The sequence below is a fragment of the Capsicum annuum genome, chromosome 12 (assembly GCF_002878395.1).
Source record: "Capsicum annuum cultivar UCD-10X-F1 chromosome 12, UCD10Xv1.1, whole genome shotgun sequence".
Classification (NCBI taxonomy): domain Eukaryota; kingdom Viridiplantae; phylum Streptophyta; class Magnoliopsida; order Solanales; family Solanaceae; genus Capsicum; species Capsicum annuum.
Window position 1 is genome coordinate 2,790,117 of NC_061122.1, and position 13,718 is coordinate 2,803,834.

Below are 13,718 nucleotides of genomic sequence, written 5' to 3' on the forward strand. Positions count from 1 at the left end.
TGAAACAATCATGTCATAAATGTCTATTTTATTTTATAAATATTTATAATTTTTTTTAAATATTAATTTTTAAATACTTGGATGACTCATAATAATTAATTATGGGTCATATAGTAAAATTATAGTTGAAGCAGCTGAAACAATCATGTCATAAATGTCTATTTTATTTTATAAATATTTATAATATTTTTTATTAAATATTATTATTTTTTAAATATCATATAATAATTAATTAGGGGTGAAATAGTAAAATCATGAAACAAGCAGGCAGCTGGAAGCAAGCATGTCGACCGTCAGTTAGCTGCTTGCAGCTGTCTGCTTTCAGCTGCCACTCACGCTTATATATATATATATATATATATATATAGTAGTTAGTAATAAGAGAACAAGAGAATATGTATATTTAATTAGTCATACAATTATTCACAATTATTATTATAATTTTATTATTACTTAATAATAATACTGGGAATCCCGTAACACACAAATATGAAAGAAAACCTCAGACTATACCAAAATAATTTAGTGCAATGATAGTGGTTTTCTTTTAATTATTAATCAGACATCTCGAATTTAGTCGTGCGAATGAAATTCTTATGTGTAAAAAGGCTAAAACCTCACGGAATTAATTAACTTTTTACCACACAAATTTAGATTAATCAAACTAATAAATTCAGAATATTAGATGCGTGAAGAAAAAAATGCTTATCTTTAATATTTTTTTTGGCTATATATATATAGATCTAATTGAAATTTATACGGTCACACTTCTCTATCTTCTAAATAACTTTCGTAAAACGATTAATTTTATTTGAAACGGACTTTCATATTATTTTTTCTATGACAAGAAATGATTACTCGAATAATAAACACCTTTTACCTCCATCTCTGAGGTTATAGGTTTGATTCATGAAGACATCAAAAATGATTGAAGCTCCTAAAAAGAAATAAAAAAAAAATTAGTACCATTTCTATAACATCTCACTGTAACAATTAAAAATAAGATAACAAGTCACTCTAAGAAGTTGATAAATTCAATCTAACTTGCAATAAATCACATCAATCAAATCTAGTCCCATATATTGGCATCCTAGTTGTCAAAAAATAGGAAAAAAGGAAAGAAAAGTTGTTGTTTTTCCAATTTTTATAATCCAGAAATAACCAATCCATTATTTTCCACTTCTTCAACACAAAACATCTATAAAAACCAATTTGATAAGGTCTTGTCATTTCAATATTATTTTTTTTTTTCATAATCATAAGGTATATATTTTCATCCAAAAATGGATTCTTTTAGAGGGGGAAATATTTCCTATGAAGAAATCAAAATTGAAGATGAAGAAGAGATTATCACCTTCAACAATAATATTCAAGATCAAGAAAATAAACAAAAGGAAAAACAGTACATTGGTGATAGAAAGAGGCCATGGGGAAAATATGCAGCTGAAATTAGGGATTCGACACGAAATGAAATTAGGGTTTGGCTAGGAACATTCGATACTACAGAAGAAGTTGCTTTAGCTTACGACCAAGCTGCATTCTCGATGCGCGGTCCATCAACTTATCTTAATTTTCCAGTGGAGAGAGTTCATGAATCGCTACGAGTATTCAAGTATACTGGTCAAGACGGTTCAACATCTATAACCGAAGTTATAAAGCAGAAACACAAGAAGAGGAATAGTAAAGGTAAGAAAATAATAACATCTACTAAGGAAGAAAATAATGTGTTGGTTCTTGAAGATTTGGGTCCTGATTTATTAGATGAACTCTTATCTAAGTTTTCTACTTCTAAGTGAATTGGGAAAAGTTATCGTTTCCACCTAAACTAAGGGTGTCAAGTGGGCCGGATCGGCTCGGCCCGGCCCTTATAACTAACCCAGTCCGGTAAGCCCTAGAGCTTTAGGGTTCCAGATCACGGGTCAATTATTTTTTTAAAATGGGTCCGGCTAACCCGGTTCAGATACCTTTTTTTAAAAAAAAAATAAAAATTGGGATTTGGGGCCAAACTAGCCGTTTTTTGGTCCAAATGGCTAGTTTGGGCCCATTTATTAAAAAAAAAAAATTAACTTTAAAAAATATTTTTTTAATCCCAAAAAAAATTCTATAAATTCCCTACAACTTCAAATCATTTTTCACACAATTTTTCACTCTCTCAAATCTCAATTCTCATTTCTCAAATATTCAATATATTTAATTTCTTAAAGTGTTCACTTTAATTTTTTAATTTTTCGTTTACAAAGTACGAGCGAAAGTTTCTAAAGTCGCAACCTTCGGATACTTTCAAAATTTGGTATTGTCGTTCCATCTCTTACGTTTAATTTTTATTTATTGTATTAATTGTTTAATATTTAATTTTATTATATTTGTGTATTTTGAATATTTTTAGTTTAATTTAATTTATATTATGGATAAATTAAGAAACCTCGCTACTAAAGGTGTTAAAAATTTTTGTCTCGGAAGCGGTAGTGGTAGTAAAAAGAGAATTACTAGCGGTAGAGGTAGTTCAAGTAGTAGATATACCCGTGTGCCTTCGCCTCCGGTATCGCTTGGTACACCTTTTAAGGAAGAAATAGGTGTAGGTGCTCACGATATGGATTATGTAGAAGCTCAGGAAAATTACGGTATAGAAGAAGAAAATGAAGTAGATGCGGTTAATTTAGACGAAGATAATGAAAATATTGCTGAGATACCCGCAGTAGGAGATGCTATCGTTAGATCTGAATCGGTTAATCTCCCTTCCCGTCCTCCCAGTGCCCCAAGACCTCGTAAAAGAACTAGTGTTGCATGACAAATTTTTGAACGTATATCAGATATTGAGGTGCAATGCAATATTTATCAACAAATATATAAGCATAGAAGTGGAGGCAAGCAAGGGGGTACGGGTATGTTAATGAGACATATAGCTGAAGATCACAAAAGAGAGTTAAATATTGCACAAGGTGGTGGGGATGTTGGTGGGCCAACGCAGACTAGAATGGACCCAGCAACCGATCACGTAGTGAAGAAGTATAATAAATTGAGGGACTGGGAAGAAATAGCTAAAATAGTAGTTGTGGGTTGTTTGCCTTTTAGTTTTCCTTCTTCTGATGCCTTTATTCGTTATATACAAGCAATTTATAATCTTATGTTTAACGGTATTCCTAGAACTACTTCTCGGCCTGATATTTTTAGACTCCATTCACAATATTATTTTTATTTATCAACATTGTTAAAAAATATTCAATGTAGACTGTCCCTAACTTCTGATCTTGGTCGTGCTGTAAATAAAAATAATTATTTAATCATTACTTGTCATTGGATGGATAGTAATTTCGTGATGCAAAAATGTATTCTTGATTTTTTATATGATGAAGATCGTAAACATACTGGACAATTTATTATTGATTCTATTGTTAAAATTACCAGATATTATGGTATCGAAAATAAAATTTTATGTATTGCTTTTGATAATGCTTCTAACAACAAGACTGCTATAACAAAAATAAAATCTACGCTATCTCCGCCCTTGTATGAAATTTTTCATATTAAGTGTGCATGTCATATATATAATTTAATTGTAAAAGATGGTCTTGACTTTTTTGAGCTTTATATTGAAAAAATTCGTCTTGTCATTGGTTTTATTCAAGAAAATAATCGTAGATCGAGAATTAGAGAATTTAAAGTTAAATGTCAAGAAAATGGACTTACACCGATTTTGATTCCTGAGGAAATTGATACTAGATGGAATTCTACATATGAATTTTTAAAAACTTGTTATAAATATAGAATTTCTAGTACACTAGCTTTTAACCAACATTGCGGTTCATTTGCTTATTCTGCTGATTGCATGCTACATAATTCTGATTGGGTTGTAATTAATGATCTTGTTAAGTTTTTAAAAAAAATTTATGTAGCTACGGTTGAATTTTTCGGGGCTTATTATCCTATTGTTTGTAATATTTTGGCATATATAGCCGATATTTGTGGTTTGCTCAAAGAATATAAAAATAAAGAAGGTTATAAAGAAGCTGTTGGCGCCATGTTTACGAAATTTTAAAGATATTTTTTCCCGATTCCCCCTATTTACTTGGTTGGTGCTATGCTAAATCCGTGCGTGAAATATAATAATATGTGCCACTTTAATACTCTTATTTATACTAACTTGGAAATAAATACTAACCATGATTCTGAACAAGTACTACCTGATTTATGGACAGCTACGGCTGATGCAAAGGATTACATAAAAAAAATTATATAATCACTATGCTGATTTATTTGATTTAGCCGTACCTACAAATATCACTCCAACTATCGATCCTCATCCTCCCGAGGAGCCATCATCTTCTAAAAGGCCGGCACATAGTAGTTTTTCTGATTCGTTTTATGATTTAAATTACTAGAACAGTGTTGATGAGAGAAATTACACATCAACTTATCGGGAAGAGCTGAAATATTATCTTCGGACGGCACCAGAGGATCGCAGACGACGGATCAACACGTTGGATTGGTGGAGGAGTAATGAAACACAATATCCTGTGCTTTCAAGATTAGCTAGAGATATCTTGAATGTTCCAATGTCAACTGTTGCATCAGAGAGCGCCTTTAGTCAGGACGACAGCAGCTTGGAGACAACCGACACTCATTGGGAAGCAATGCAATGAAAGTTCTAATTTGCCTCAGAGATTGGATTAGAGTGGAAAGCAGAAACCAAGGAATGTAATCGGAGCCGAGCGACAAGCTGAAACTTGAAGAAATTATGACTTCACGGGAGAACTCAGGAGAATCAAGTCTAATGCATGGTTTTGCCCCCGTTGACTTCGACTATCCTATGCAAGTTCCCGTTAATATTAACATGAATTAGTTGGAAAAAATGATGCATAATTTGTAGATTTTTTATTCATGTAAATTATAAATTTTGAATCATTTTGCAATCAATAAAATTCTCCAAATTCATTCATTCCTGAGTCCTTGCTTTTTATATTTTTTCATTTAACGATTTAAAATTTTAAATTGAATTTCTAATTTTCTACTTTAAATTTAAAACTTACTTCTAATATATTATTAATTTACTACCAAATATTATTAATTTATTATATTAAGTAGCATAGTTTTGTATATTTGTGCATATATCTTCTATAGAAGTGTATATTTAACGTATACATGTGAATATGTTTTATAAATTAGTATATAAGTATATCTATATATATATTGTAATGTATATATATTGTAGTATATTTTATAAGTAGTAGTATATATACATTGAATGGTGCATATTTATGAGTAATTGACTAATTGTGTATATGTGTATATATTTTTTAAATTCTAATGTAGTATATACTATATATATATAGTGTATATATATTATTTAACGTATTTATAATAATATATATAGGTGGGTATATGTAATGTATATTGAAAGAAAGTTTTTTTTATATATTTTTGACCGGGTTTGACCGATTTTTAACTGGATTTGACCGGGTTTTGGTGGGTTTGACCGGGTTGGGTTAAGTGGGCCGGGCGAGGGTGGGTTTTAATTTTTTACTGTTTGTCCCGGCCCGTCTAACACCAAAACCGGCCCTCAACCCGATTAAAATAGAAGGGCCAGTTCCGGGTTGTCCCGGTCCGGTCCGGTCCGGTCCGTTTGACACCCATACCCCAAACTATACACTAAAAGTTTAGGTCACACCTAAATTATAGTAGTGACCTATTACACACTTAAACTACAAGAAAGTGGAACTATTACCTCCCCGCGACATCCATGCCCAAGTTCAATGAGTGGAGTGTAGTCCACTCGCTCCATGTCACTTTCCAGATCACTTTTCACGTCAAAAATAATTTTAAACAATATTTTTAAACAAAATTTTTCAAGTCATCTTTCTTACCCCATTCATCTCTCCCATCACCTCTAAAAGGGAGCTTCACCAACAAACGAATACAATAGCAGTGTATCAAGCAAATCAAGATTCAAAGGCTTCTCAATAAGGATGAGTCTTGAGATAGATAGCGGCAAAGAAAAAAGTGAAGGTCGTCGGAATTTTATTTTCTGACGAAAGTAAAAGTTTTCAATCGATACTTTTAGATCTTGGGATGAAATTACAAGGATCTTCATAAGCTTATTCTCATTTATTACTTTTCTTCCTTCCAAATTACTTCAAATTTCCCAATTTGACTAACCATTAATATTTCAATATCCACCGATAGTTACCAATTTCTTCATTGAATTTGTGAAGATTAATCGATCTGATTTTCTAAAAATCTCATTCAAGACTAAATCTTTTTATATTCCCAGGTACAATCTTGAACTTTTCAACCCAAATGATCTGTTTACATACAATTCCTCCGAAAGACCCCAAAATCAAGAATTCAACTAGCCCCTTTTTCTTTATAGATAATTAAAAAAAAAAAAAGAATCTTGATAAGTGTTTGCTGCTATTTGTAAGATTTTTCTTTTAAATTTGTTCTGGAAGTTTGCAACTTGGTCTGTTCAATCCTACTGTGTAGGAAAAGGATAATTTTGGTTGTGCCCTGAATAATGGTCTTACATATCTTAAACACAAAATAGTACTAAGTATTAAAAAAGGAAGGGAATGAAAGAAAAATGAAGAATTTTGTATATATCTTGGATCGACAAGTTCACAAGAACTATTTCTTTTGGTTTTGTAGGAGAATTATGGCTAAATTTTTTCTTCAGATGATCATATGTTTGAATTAAAGGCTCCGACATTTAAGGATTTGTTTTATTCTTAAAATTATTGTGGTGAAGATTTGAGTTTGATGATGATGGTGTCAATGGTGATTTTGGTGAAGAACTAGCAATTGAAGGAGGCGGGATCCACATATTAAAATGAATAAATAAAAAAAATAATTTTATTAATATTTTTTCAATTGAAAAAATAAAAAAATAATTTTATTAACATTTAGTTACCAATTCTTCAAACAAATGATCTTTAATTTTGATTTTGAAAGATAAATTTGGGAATTAGGGTTCTTAGTTTGGAGCCCCAAATTGGCTTAAATAGGAATTAGGGTTCAATAGATCCACTGAAAATTAAGAGTGTTGTATTTTTAATGTTTTAAGCCGTTTATTTTTGTTATTTAAAAGGTTGAACGCGCCTAAAACGAGTGTAAGAAACGCGCCTTAAAATGGGCGTCGCGGGGAGGTAATAGTTCCACTTTTTTATAGTTTAGGTGTGTAATAGGTCACTACGATAGTTTAGGTGTGACCTAGACTTTTCATGTATAGTTTGGGGTGAAAACGATGACTTTTCCCAAGTAAATTTATTTTTTTTAATTTCTTTTCTCTCTCATAATTTACCCTATACTTAAAAAAAAAAAAAATTTCAAACATTTTTGGGTAAAAATTTCCAATTCGTCCATTCATCAAAATCCTGATCAACAAATCAAGTCTGACCAGCGAGCTAACGCGGGCCTGACTTATAGTTTAGTGGTATTGGTGAAAGTTTCTGACACAATAATCAATAGATGTATAGAAAAATCTCACTTTTGAAAAAAAAAAAAAGAATTTCAACCAAACAATGAGTTTTTTTATGCATGAATTTTAGCAGTTCAGTTAGTCGATTATATGAATTTTTACTTTGTTAGTCAGCGTTTGATTATTCACATTGTAATCGCTTCGTCTTTCCCCTTTTCCTGCCCCTACCCTTGATGTAAAGGAAAAAAAAAAAGTTCATGTCAATTGATATTAAAGGTTACCACTCTTTGTCGTCATGCTTGATTGGTTGCTCATTGTTTAATGTATGTTTTTTTTTCTCGGGTTGGTAGCTTGATGTCTTATGCTATCCATATATCTTACTACAAAAGTAGGGTAATTACTTTGTCGAAGTTCTTCGGAAACAATCTCTTTAATTCATCTGAGGTAATGGTATGAACTACATACATTTTACTCTCCTCGGACCTCACTTTGTAGGAATATACTGAGTATGTTGTTGTTGAGAGTAGGATAATTACATTATAAAGGATAGTCCAGTGCACAAAGCGCTCTGTGTTAGTCGAAGTCGGGATAGGGTTGCCCTACAAGGAGTGTGGTGTAGAGCCTAACCTGATACAAGCATTAGTGATTGCTTCAACGACCCGAACACATAACCTATAACTCATTAGGTGATAACTTTACTGTATGTTGCCACATGGATAATTACAATAGATGTCTCATCAGGAAGGTTTGAATTTTCTTGTGCATGAATTGGTCATTTTCTTTGAACTTTTCCACTCTTTGCCCATCTCATCTTAATTGGATTGTGAATCCTCATTTGAGAAATTAATTTTTTTGCTCATTGGAGGGAGGTGTTTAGAGTGAGATGGAGCAGCTTTAGTTTATCGAGGATATGATCCTAGATAGAAAAATATGGAGGAAGCGGATTAGGATAGTAGGAACAAGTGTGTCAGTGCTAGTAGGTTGGGGGATTTTATTATCCATGTTAGTAGCGATAGTACTAGTATTATTTCAGTATGTTGGATTATTTATTGTATTACTTGGTGAATCATGTATATATGGTATTATTGAGTGTGGTAATTTCTATCGTATCTTGTCTTTTTATGATTCCTTTTTTAGATTGTTTTATTTTGAGCCGGAGATACAATCTATCGGAAACAATCTTTGTATCTCACCTCTGAAGTAGTGGTATGGACTGCGTACATGTATCCTCCTCAGACCTCACTTGATGAGAATATACTCAGTATGTTGTAATTGTATTGGGAGTTTATGCTCAACTAAGCAACTTTTGGCAGCTGAGTTATACTTTTCCATCTTATTTTTTGGGATATATGTTGATAGAGATAAAGCTTAAATGGAACGATATGATCAGTAAAGATTCATATAGCTAACTTTACCTCAAACTTTTTGTAAATATTTTGAACCATCATTTACTGACGTTAATACTTTTCGTATAGTTTTTCAAGTATGTGAATTTTATAATAAACATATGATAAATCATAGTGTACCCAAATTCATAGTCAAAACTCAAAATTAAGTGTTTTAACTCTCGTACTTTGAACTCTTTTACATAAATTGAGACAAAGTAGATTTTGAACCCAACAATAACATATCAAATATAGTTGCACGAATGGCTCGAGGAAGAACAGGATGTATGAAGATTTTACCTCTACCTTTACAAAGTAGAGATTTTGAACCCAATAGGCCAGGTAAATTACTTGTGGTAGGATCCTGAACTCGAATGTATATGTAACATCCAAATTTTAAATTTGCCACTGTTTAGATTGATGTGAAGTTAGAGTTATTGTTTGGGACATAAATCAATTCATGTCCAAGCTTTTCTACTATAAAAATTAGGACAAAAAAGAAAATAAGATATTTATCCTTAATTAGTTATCTCGAGTTTGGACCTATTGGATACAAGATTGTCTTTGTTAGTGAGCTTTAATCCCTATTATAAGACTTTATGAAACAAATTCAAATTTAATAGCCAACAACATATTCAGTATAGTTCTACAAAATAAAGTCTGGCAGGGTAGAATATATGCGGATCTTACTTGTACTCTAAATATGAGATAGATAGGTTATCTCCAAAATACCTCCAACTCAAGACAAAAATATGCTAGAAAATTTGAACAGTCCCTAATACGAATATGGTATATCCAAGTGAAAAACAAAAGAATATATAAATCTGAACTATACAAAGGACAAAAAAATACAGCTTTGCGCACTAAAGCGGGCTAATTTATTATACGCAATTTTATTTTATATTTATGACAAATACTATTTTCAAGACTTGAATTTATAACTCACTGATCGCATGACATCAACTTTATCAGTTAATTCAACCATATCCTTCAAGTATATAAAAAAAAAAAAGGACAGCTCGGTGTATTAAAGCTACCGTTATCGCAGTATCCTAGGAAGGACTCCACCACAAGGGTGTATCATACACAATCTTACCTTATACTTCTGTCAAAGATTATTTTTAAGATTTAAACTCGTGACCTCCTGATTACATGACAATAATTTTACTGATTACTTCAAAATAATTAAAAAAAAGAAAAAAGTTAGAAAGAGAAGAAACTAGCTCTTTCACTAACATTGATGGTCGTATTCAATTGTACGTTCATTTAGGGAAAGAAGTGGCTTGTGGGGTATCTATCAGCCGACGGAAAAAGACAAATCTCAAAATGTGAGGCTATTATTGTTTATTACTATCCGTTTTAATTTATTTATTTGATTTTGACTTCACACAAAATTTAAAGACAATTAATAATAGCAATGAAAATTAAGGAGGATAAAGTGAACGCAATTTATATCTCTACTTCAGTATCAAATAAAATAGAGATATTATTTTTGATAGACTTTCGACTCAATACAAATAACAGTATAATAAGCAGAAAACATAAAAACAAACAACAAAATAAGATCACACATCACTAGATAATAAAAGAAACAATATACTCATAGAGTAATACTATAAACTATCTATCTGAACTCACAAGTATCACCAAAACATCACGAATAAGAAACTACAAGACACATGCACATGCATAACACTATGACTACAGGTACATCGATAAACAAATCGCTCCTCCTACTTGTAACAACGTACTCCTACCCACTAACAATCTACTTCAATTTGCATTCTCCGCATCTTTCTATTAAGAATCACATCCTCTACTTGTTCAGATTGTTCAGCACCTCTGTCGTTATCGAGGATTTAATCACGCTGAACGTAAAGTAGGAATACTACTAATCCTCCTAAGAGATAGAGTGGGAAAAGGGTACATATAGTTAAAAGAAAGTAACTAAGATTTTTAAATTTTATTGTTTTAAACTAAAGAAAAAGAAACGTTTAATGTATTAAAATATTTTTAAAATTTTATGATCGAAAAATTGAATTTAGAGAGTTTTGAAAGAGACATTCTTTGAGAAACAAATTTAAATAAAAGTAAGACAGACAAATTAAAATCGAGGGAAGAAGTGTTAATTTGCAATCTTGGGTTTATGGTGCTCAATATTCCTGTTATTTTATTTTTCAATTATGACGTCACTGACTGCATCATCATGGACCTTACGGTGATGTCATCATAGTTTCAGCGAATATGGACATTAAGACCCCGTTTGGAAATGATCTTTTTCCTTTAAAAAAAAAATCAGAACGATGTTTAGTTATATATTAAATTAATTTTTTGAATAAAATTTAAAGGTGAGTTTTAAGTATGCAAAAAATATTTTTGATGATTTTTTTAACTGAATTTACTTTCCACAAAGTTTCTAGTTTTTTTTTTTTTTCAAATTAAATACACATTCAAGTACAATTATTGCCGCTTTTAAACATCAAATTTTCAACATTTTTTTTAAAAATATATCACATTTTAATATTCAAGCGCATGCAAACACAATAGAAATTGATTAGAAGAGGTAAAAAAAATAAAATTCAAATGACTTCAACAAAAGATACGAACTAGTGAGAAATTAGTTTGAATTTTTTTAAAAAAATTACAATAATTTAATACATATCATAAAAATTACTTGCAACGTGTTATTTTTGTACATGAATAAAACTCTACCTATTTTTATCGTGTAGTTGTTCAGAGGTCTATTTTAAACATAATTTTCTTTTTTCTTTTTATAAAAAACTAATCACGTAGCTGATAGAACTGGTCAGGCAGCCGGCGAATCAAAGATAAAAGATAAAGACTTTTGAGTTTTGAGGAACTTAATGTGGTGCAATTTACCTTAATTTATTTATTTTGAATGGACATTATTATACGGACCATGTTTTGTTTCCAAGAAAGGTGAAATATTTATACAAAAAAAATCTGTGGAAACTTTCTGGATAAGAAAAAGGAAAACATTTTTTAAGGATATAGTTATTAGGAGGTGAGCCTTTTTTTTCCTCAAAAAGACATATTTTATATATTAATTAGCTGTTATAAGATGTGACATGTTCTCTTCAATATCTAATTTGAAACTTGAACAATATAATAATCATGTATAAATGAGAGCGAAGAAATAAGGTGCATTACATAGGGCAATAAAATTAATGTTATGGCACAATGACATATGACCTCCATTTCATATTGATAAACAAGTTAAATTCAACGTATCAAATTATGGTAGCGTTGATAAAATCTTTCTGTTGAAATATTGTTGTATTTGTTCATTGGATTAGGTTGATTTATCTATTTTAGTTTGCTATTAAAACAATTGGGGATTTCTATTTTAACTTGTCCCTTTAAGGTTTTCAATACATATTTCTACTGGTGGGGAGAGTTGGGTGGTAGACAACCAAATGATTTATGTTAATCAATTAACATTAAATAATAAAACTAATAATTTAGTTCTTTCGTCCCTCTATATCTGTCCATGTTATTAAAAATAAATACCTAATAATATTTATTTGATTTAAAAAACTAATCGATAATTATATATTTGTGCTCATTTTACCCTTTCTTTTTGATTTTTCACCCAATGTCCAACACCCGCTTTAGAACCTGACTAAATTCAAATTTGCGCCACGAAGTCCCACATAAGGGGTAAACCGCTCCCTAACAAAAGCGACTCCATATCCTAAGGGACTTGAACTCAAGATCTCTAGTTAAGGATAAGGGAATATTTATCACTACTACACCACAACTTATTGGTGCATATTTTGCCTTTATTATTAGATACTCTTCCTCCGTCCATATTGAATTATCCACGTAATTAAAAATAAATATTCAATAATACTTGTTCAGTTTTAAAAAATTAATAGATAATGTATTCACTAGGCCATTTTACTCTTATTCAATACTATTTATTATTCAGTACATTTTTCAAAGAATTAATTTATGATATTTAAAGGGTGATATAATGAAATTACTCCTATTATTTATTGTTTCTTAAAGTGTGTTCTGTCAAATCAATATTGGATACGTAAAAATGAACGGAGAAAGTAATAGTAACTATTAAACAACTTCTTAATTAATGATCCTTATCCAGCTCAAATCTAACAGTTATAATAAGTAGATCATGATCAATTGCTAATTAATCCTTGTCCCAATAATTAATCCTCGTCCCAATTCTATTTATTGACAAACACAGACCACAGTACTGTTAATCCAACTTGTCAAATAATTATTCCCCACTTGCTCTCTAATTTAATCCATTAATGTCCCTCCATTCATTAATTTCCAACATTTCTGAATTAATTAGTTTAATCACTAATAATTAAAAGTTTAATCATTAATAATCAGTGCATAGTTTATAACACTATTATATTAGATTGTTAATTTACATGTAGCAAGACTAAAATGATAATTGATCTGCAAAATAAAGTAATTCCTCCCTCCCATTTTATACGAAACGATTCAAAGTATGCATCAAACTATCTAAATATTGATGTGAATTTAGGCGTAGTATCTTTAAGTTTTCTTGAAATAAGATTTACACATTTATAAGGCTACATAAAATAATGTAATATAAGTCACGTACAAGAATAATTTACAATTCAAAATATTTGAAAAGGCATATGAGAATAGCTTGATAAAAGAAAAATTCATTTAACTCTCCAAATAGTAAGTAATTGCATCTCATAAAGTGAGACAAAGTAATACAATAATAACAGATTCTCAAACAAGTTAGGATGGCGAGATATAGAAAGTTATAATAACCTACTATAATACTATGTTAAATTAGATAATGATATAAAAAAATTCGTAACACTGTCAGTATATATATAATTATATATCTTACTTAAATATAATCACTAAATACAATATTATTAAGCTGGTCCACT

General features: G+C 30.5%; 1 protein-coding gene across 1 annotated transcript; it reads left to right on the forward strand.

Moving 5' to 3' along the window:
• The first annotated feature begins 994 nt into the window (after positions 1-994).
• On the forward strand, positions 995-2,014 carry LOC124889259 (ethylene-responsive transcription factor 1B-like). Its single transcript, XM_047400556.1, has one exon. It carries the CDS (start codon positions 1,284-1,286, stop codon positions 1,794-1,796), a length of 513 nt encoding a protein of 170 aa, XP_047256512.1. The 5' UTR covers positions 995-1,283; the 3' UTR covers positions 1,797-2,014.
• The last annotated feature ends 11,704 nt before the right edge of the window (positions 2,015-13,718 follow it).